The sequence below is a fragment of the Bison bison genome, unplaced genomic scaffold (genome assembly GCF_000754665.1).
Source record: "Bison bison bison isolate TAMUID 2011002044 unplaced genomic scaffold, Bison_UMD1.0 scf7180017863954, whole genome shotgun sequence".
Lineage (NCBI taxonomy): Eukaryota > Metazoa > Chordata > Mammalia > Artiodactyla > Bovidae > Bison > Bison bison.
Genome location: NW_011494526.1, coordinates 164,854 through 172,842, shown reverse-complemented (window position 1 = coordinate 172,842; position 7,989 = coordinate 164,854). Strand labels below are relative to the sequence as shown.

At 55.9% G+C, this 7,989-nt stretch overlaps 1 protein-coding gene across 1 annotated transcript in view; it reads right to left on the bottom strand.

Annotated features, from left to right (window-relative positions):
- SMOC2 (SPARC related modular calcium binding 2) overlaps window positions 1-7,989 on the bottom strand; it is a 117,807-nt gene that overhangs the window by 40,634 nt on the left and 69,184 nt on the right. Inside the window, exon 11 of the mRNA XM_010833880.1 lies at window positions 6,366-6,552. Coding sequence (XP_010832182.1) covers window positions 6,366-6,552 — 187 coding nt within the window. The remainder of the gene's footprint in view (window positions 1-6,365; window positions 6,553-7,989) is intronic.

Below are 7,989 nucleotides of genomic sequence, written 5' to 3'. Positions count from 1 at the left end.
TCAAGTCAGGGAGCAGGCGCTCCGGGGACCCCAGAAGGGACCACCTGCCAGGTGCGCGCCAGACCCCGGCCCAGGTGGACAGCTCACGAGCATCCCCCGAGCATCCCCCGCGGGGCCTCCCTCCAGGCTCTTCATAAACGCCCCTGGCGGGGAGGCACGGGCAGCCCCAGGCCACCCGGCTCGTGGGGACGCTGACAGTCCCCGAGGGTGCCTGAGAACCTGCCCTCCAGGGTACCTGAGGGAGCCGCGGGAGTCGGGAAGGCTTCCCGGAAAACGTTAACAAGTCGGCGCCGGTCTGGGGTGGGCGCAGCGGGGACAGTCGGGTTCCAGGGGCCGCTGACTCTCAGGGAGTCAACAAAGCCCCCTCGATCCTCACCCCTCCTGCGGCCCAGTGTCCTTTCCACGCTCCCAGAAGGAGACACGAGATCGTGCTCACTTCACAGGAATATTTCTGACTCTTATTTCCCACATTCCTTGTCCTCCTACCCGAGAAAATGAAAGAATGAGGTTTCTCTCCAAAGGGAGAGCTTCCCAGAGGCCCTTCCTGGGGCCCAGGGAGCCGGCTGGCCCTGAGGGGTGCGTCCAGCCTGGCTGAAGCAAAGCCAGGGCACCGCGGGCTCCTCCGGCCCTCAGACTTTGAGCGGCCTCTTTGATACCAGAAAACCTAGCACCCCACGCACGCTAACTTAATATGCCTTTTGAAAGAGTTGTTTTTGAAATTAAAACATTCCTGACACACTTTGGAAAACAGTCACATTATCACGTTTTCACCACAAGCCATTAACACACATTCTTTGAAATGCAGTGGGGTTCAGTGCAGTTGGCATTGAAGTCACATCACAGGAACGTGAATGGCAGTGAAGGAACCCGTTACCCACCTGGCGTCCCCTCTCACACCTGGGGCTGTGACAGGCAGGTGAAAGCCAGAAATTCACCAGGGGAACATTTGAGAAAGAAATTTCATAACTGAGAGATGGCTGAGGGCTCGCTGTTACGCCTGTTCAATCTGGGGAAACTGAACCTATGCTCAAGACTGAACACTGTTGTTTCAGACTCCAAGTGAGCATCCGTGAGGCTTGGGAGGTTGGCATTGGTACCCACACTAGAGCTGACACCTTCACAGCCAGCAGCCTGTGAAACGCCAGCTCCAGGGAAAGGACACGCCAGGTCCCAGCTCCTGACTGAGCAGTCCCCGCCGGGGCCAGGACTCCCAGGGAGGCCAACCGGCCAGCCACTCCTGGGACGTCTCGCCTGCGAGAACCTCAGGCACGGGCTGCTTTGTGTGTTAGGAAGCTGACTTTTAACACAAACCGTGTCCAGCCTGTGAAAGGCTCAGAGCCAACACGCAATGATAAGAAACCACATCACTGCCAACTCCATGCTGAATCTTGAACCTCGAAGCAGCCTGGGAACTGGCCACACTGCACGGTCATCCTGGTTTTGCTCCAAATTTGGGCAGGAGGTCTTAAGAATCCCAGCACTGTGCTTACATTAAACCATGTATGTTTAAAGGGCAGCATTCCGCTCCTTTTAGAAGAATACTGCTCAGTCGTCTCCGACTCTTGGCGACCCCATGCCCATCACCTGCCCATCACCAACTCCCGGAGTTCACTCAAACTCATGTTCATCGAGTCGGTGGCGCCATTAGCCATCTCATCCTCTGTCATCATCCCCTCCTCCTCCAGCCTTCAATCTTTCCCAGCATCAGGGTCTTTTCCCATGAGTAAGTTCTTCTCATCAGGTGGCTGAAGTACTGGAGCTTCAGCTTCAGCATCAGTCCTTCCAATGAATATTCAGGGTTGATTTCCTTTAGGATTGAGTGGTTTGATCTCCTTTCTGTCCAAGGGACTCTCAAAAGTCTTCTCCAAAACCAAAGTTCAAAAGCATCAATTCTTCGGCACACAGCTTTCTTTAGAGTCCAACTCTCACATCCATACCTGACCGCTGGAAAAACCATAGCTTTGTCCACAGGGACCTTTGTCGGCAAAGTAATGTCTCTGCTTTTTAATATGCTGTTTGCCATAGCTTTTCTTCCAAGGAGCAAACGTCTTTCAATTTGCAGAAATGACAATCTCAAGAAACAGAATCGATGCCTTTGAAGACTCCGATAAAACCTGTTAAGTTGTGTTGACATCCATCACCACCCTTTTCAATGTTTATTTTAACTTATTTTATGTAAAAGAAGAGCATCTCTTGATTTTCTGGTTGCCCATCAGATCCCAGGCTCTCTGCCAGGGAGAAATTCGATTTCACATTCACACGGCCAGTGAGACGTGTGGGCCTGCGACCGGGAACAGGGCCCTCAGGCAGGTAAGAGCCGCCTTCAGCCTGATGCCAGGTGGACAAACCCTCATCAGCCGTCAAGAAAGTAGAAGAGAAATCCCTTGGTTCTGCACACTAATGTAGCAGCTGGCAGTCAGCCTGGCACGCTTAACCCAATAGCTCGCGCCGGCTCTCCCCACCATCAGTTAGCGACCAGGTGGGAACCTGCCCCTCCTCCCAGATCATATCCCACCACGCGCGGCCTGGGCTCACACAGGGGCCCTGGATCCAGCTCATGGGGGCCCAGGATCCAGCTCACGGGGCCTGGGATCCAGCTCATGGGGGCCCAGGATCCAGCTCATGGGGGCCCGGGATCCGGTTCACAGGGGCCTGGGATCTGGTTCACAGGGGCCTGAGATCCGGTTCACAGGGGCCTGGGATCCAGCTCACAGGGGCTCGGGCTTCCGCCTGCCGGTGGTCTAGACATCTCAGCCAAGAGGTCAGTTTTCACTCAAAAAGGCAGAGGAGCCAGGAGAGGCACCAGCGCCCGGCCGGACTCATGGTTCGCCCTGATGACTGTCCTGTCTGGAAGTCTGCCCCGTGGCTGCTCTCTGTGCTGTGTGTTCACTGCCCTTGGTACAGGCCCGAAACAAAGTGTGTCCTTTGTAATGTAGTTTCCGGGCAGGATGGCACAGGAAAGAACCAGCTTATAAAGACAGTGCACTTTATGTCTTCTTACTGTTTGATTTTTAAATTATTCTTCCCCATTAGAAAATACAGAGAATGATTGGTGGAGGGGGCGTGAACTGTCTACCCAAAAGTAAATCATAACTAATCTCCCTAATTTCAGAAAGCTACAAGAAAATAGCATTTATGCAACAGACAGTATTTAAATAGTAACACAGAAGGCTTTCTGCAACCCTGCTGTCCTTCACAGTAGAAGCAGGGCTGTGAGAGGGCGGGGGAGGCTCCACATAAGATCAGATATGCCTTAAAGTTGATGATTTTGACTGACTTCCCAGCATGTAAGACTCCCTAGAAATCAGTTTAACCCAAATCCATTTTTTCTTGCTACTGATGGGTTTAGCCATAGTCATATGATCCAATTATGGCCAATAATCCATGAATTTAATCCGCCAGGGGACTTTTAGGAAAGCAGACTCAGCTCCTGAGAGAGACAGGCTGTGTGTCCTCTGAGAACATGGTGTCTGAGTGAGATGCCCGGATCCCTGAAGCCGTCTTGTGACCACGAGGGGCGTCTGTCCAAGGGCAGTCACAACACAATGAGGACGTGAGAGGAAAGTTTCGGAGACTCCGTGTCCTTGGTGGTGTCAACCAGTCACAGGACCCACTGAAAGGGGACTCGTCCGTCTCCGCACTTGTCTTCAGGTCACACGGTCCCTCGATGTTTACACCCATTTGCAAGATTTATCGCTGCTGGAAATGAAGAGCTTCCTAATTGATACAGCCCCTCTTGCGGTCAAAACTGAACAGATCCTGGCTCTGAGACTTGCAATGTGGGGGCCGCATTCACCCTTCCAGACTGCCACCTTAGCCCAGAGACAGCATCAGCTTGCTCCTCAATTCCTCAGGACCTGACTACAACGTCAACATTTTGGGGAGCCCCCAGCCACTCCATGGAAGTCACACCCCAACATTCTCTGTCTCCATTTCCTCTGTTTTCTTCCAGCACAGCTGTCGTGGGCCAGCACATTGCTCACATTCAGCTCATCTGCTCACGTGTTCTGCTTACCATCCCTTTCCCTCCATCAGAACGGAGGCTCCGTGAAGCCCAGATTTTGGTCTCTTTTGTTCCCTGTATGTCCCCTAGGGTGGCATCTGCAATGTCGAGGGATTCAAGCGTTTGGTGAATAGAAGGTGAATGGATACAGGGCAGGGGCATCTCTCAGAGCTTTCAGGGTCGCACCCTTTCCGTGCTGAACTCTGTCACAAGTACAATCCGCACTGCCTGGCTTTGGGCGCCCGGGGGTGGCCCCGTCCATGCCTGGGTGCTGATCGCTGGGGCCTGGTCTGGTAGAGTGAGGGGAGACACACGGAGGAACCACAGGGAAGAAAAGCCACACCATGTTGTCAGGGCCATGTGATGCTGCTGGAAGCCAGGACAGAGGCGAGGCGCAGAGCAAGCTGGTGAATTGGAGATCGAGAGAGGAGGAGACGAAAAGAGGTGGACAGGGCCTGTGGACTGCTGCGGCCGCCACGGGAGGAGCCCCGTGGGACGTGCAGATGCTGACACCCCCAGCAGGGCACGGAGCCCGCACGGGACCCCACTCTGCTTGGTCACGTCACCGCCTTGGTCCTGACAGTGTCAGGGTCGCGACAGCCAGCATCAGGCAGAATAGATGAATGAAGCACAAACGGGAGAAAACCCACACCTCTAATCTGAAGCATCTCCTCCTCAGGGTCTAATCTAAGTCTGCTTCTTGAAATTCAAAGAAGAGGGAGTCCCTTGCTCCTGCAGGCAAAAATAGGGGAAACGAGACCGTGGTGCTGGGCTCTGATAACATCTGGGCAGAATGAAAGCAGGCTGGATGCCGGGGTCGGGGGAGTTCTCTTGTGTTTCCCGTCCAATTGTAAGGTAAGTGTTCGCGGGTTCTTTGGGACAACGTGCTGAAGCTGACCTCACCCTCTGGGCCCATCTGTACAGGCCTGGCCTTGACAGGGTCAGGACTCCATTGGCCAGCGCTAAGGGAACTTCCAGTGGCTCATGCAGCCCAGCATGGGGAACAAACCCCCGAACTTAATGCACCGTCCACAAGCCAGAGTGTGAAGGGCGTCCAGAGGTCACTCTCCAAGAAAGGTTTCTCAGAAAAGAGCTCTCCCTGCAATACACATGTGCTCAGGAACCAAAGAAGCGATTTCACACACAAAACTGTGGGACGATGTGCGTCCTCTTCAGGTTTGAAACCATTTCCTACAACTGCCGCGGAGGGAACCCTGGCCCCTGTCCTGGACACCCCCATCCCCACGGCGGGGCCCCCACGGAGCCTGGTCTCTCTGATGAACCAGACAGGCTCCAGGCGTGCCTGGACCTTTCCATCAGGAGACAGCAGCTGCTCACCATCCCTCCAGCTCCCGGAGTCTGTGCGGTGTTTCCCCATCCACACACGTGGCAGTCACACTTGAGAAACTGGGGAAGTGTCTTAGGAGACATAGGAGTGCTCACACCTCAGGGCTGCAGAGGCAACCAGGCTCATTTCCCTGTATGTAGAAGCTATTTTTATGGGCTTCCCTGGCAGCTCGGATGGTAAAGAATCTGCCTGCAATGCAGGAGACCCAGGTTCAATCCTTGCGTCAGAAAGATCCCCTGGAGAGGGGAATGGCAACCCAATCCAGTGTTCTTGCCTGGGAAATCCCATGGACAGAGAAGCCTGGTGGGCTACAGTCCACGGGGCCGCAAAGAGTCAGACACAGCTGAGTAACTAATACGTAGAAACTATTTCTGTATCAATGTGTGAGAAGTCAAAGGTCGAGGCATGTAACCAATAGCTGCAGAAACACCCTAACTGACATTCACACCATTCCCGTGATCAGGGAGCAGGGCTTCTGGTGCTGTCACGAAATGACTTGCTTTGCTCAAACTCACACAAAACATGAGTGAATAGGTTGGGTTTTGTTTCGAACCCTTGACCTCAGCACTCTCTTTTTTAGCAGTGACTTCAGGACACAGATACCCCTGGACTACAGACAGCCATCTGGGCAGCCAGCCCCTTCACCAAAAAGAGGCTGAGGCGATGAGGACACACTCTCAGCACCTGCCCAGCCAGCCGGACGTCAGAGCCATCCTCCGTGACCGCAGCCTGCGTGAACAGGATGGGAGCATGCCCTGCCTAAAGCGTCAAGCTCCGGTCCTGTCAGGGGACACTCTTCCCGGGCCTCGCGTCCACGGGCATTAACGCTGAGCAGCAGGTGAGCTCAGGCCTCGGGGCCTCGAGTCCATGGCAGGCGGGAAGCCTGCGTTCCAGAGCTTACCTGGTGGACGTGCCAGGGATGGGGCGGCCGGTGTCCACCATGGGCGTTAACGCTGAGCAGCAGGTGAGCTCAGGCCTCGGGGCCTCGAGCCCACGGCGGGCAGGAAGCCTTACCTGGTGGACGTGCCGGGGATGGGGCGGCCAGTGTCCACCAGGACACACCAGCAGTAGCCCGTGGACGGATGGCACTGCACCGGCTTGTAGAGGCCGCCATGGGCGCACTCGGGGATGACCACATTGTCGTTCTTGGGCTGCCTGGCCTCCTCCAGGGCCGACTGCTGTTCCTGGTCGCACGAGGACACTGCAGTGAGGAGGAGACGGGAGTGAGCGCCTGGGAAACAGGGTGGGGCCGGCCAGTAGGGTCCCCGCGCTGCTGTGGCGGCAGGGTGGACAGCTTCCACAGGGGATCTGATGTCCTTGGGCTTCCAAGGCCATGGGTAGGACCCGGACCCCAGCGACAGCCATGGCCCTCTGCTCTGGGTCCTCAGATGGAGGGAGGGGCTGGCAGACACCCAGTCCAGGGCCACTGAGCACCCCCAGGAGGGTCCCAGGTGAACATCCCCCACCGCCGTGCCCTGCCCGAGGGCTGCCTGAGGCCGAGGCTGCAGCGTGTCAGCCCCAGAGGCTCCGCTGCAGTGCTTGCCAAACAGGCCGCATGCCCGGAAATCGGTCAAGAGGAGGAGGAGCCGCGCCAGTCGGGCCAGTGTTGTGGGCGGTGCAAGGCGAGTGCTGAAGCTCGCCCGCAGGAAAGCCGCTGAACAGTGAACTGAACAGCTAAACTCAGAATTCTAAGCACAGCGTTTCAATGCGTAGGGGCTTCTGTCTTCCTACGTTAATAGATCCCGTTTCTTTTTTGCATTTAGATGTGAGGTAACTTAGATCTAGGGAGTCCCTGGGTCGGGAAGATCCCCGGGAGAAGGAAATGGCAACCCACTCCAGTGTTCTTGCCTGGAGAATCCCAGGGATGGCAGAGCCTGGTGGGCTGCCGTCTATGGGGTCGCACAGAGTCGGACACGACTGAAGCAATTTAGCAGCAGGAGCAGCAGCCAGCCCTTAAAAAGGTCTGGCGAATCACAGGCAGACCATAAATCTATCGTGAGATAACTCATAGTGACGGCATTATTAGTGAGAAACCAGCTAGATTTTCTTACTCTAGTGAGTCCGTTTGCACCACGAGGACAGTCACGCACGTGTGCTGCTGTGACTAGTCTGCCTGCAGACTGCATCGGCAGACGCTGCTGCGAGTGGACCACGGCACCCCTGCTCACGTCCACAGGTGAAGGTCACCTGTGGGTCCCCCCCTTGCTCCCACTCAGAGGCACGCATGGAGCTCCCTGCCAGGCTGACCTCAGCCTCCTGGCGATGGACAAGGAAGGCGGGGGCCGTATGGCCATGAGTCCAGGTTGATGTTCTGTAGGATGAGCGCGGAGCCGGAGGGGGTGGGGTGGGTCTACATCTCACAGGTGTTCTGTAGCATTTAATGAGCAAGAGGGAGGGGGGAAGACAGGGCCCTTGGATGAGGGCTTGCATTTCTGTTCCTAATAGCAAGCACCCTGGTCCCCGAGACAGAGAAGACTCCGGGTCCTCAGCGTCCGTGGAGGAGGCCCAGGCGCTGCCCTGGCCACGGCCACGGTCCTTAGGGCAGTGTGTGGTCTGTGAGCATCTGGGCTGCAGGGGCTACGGGACCCTGAGTGGTCGGCCGCCCCCTGCTCCCCAAGGCGTCCATGCAGCTCTATTA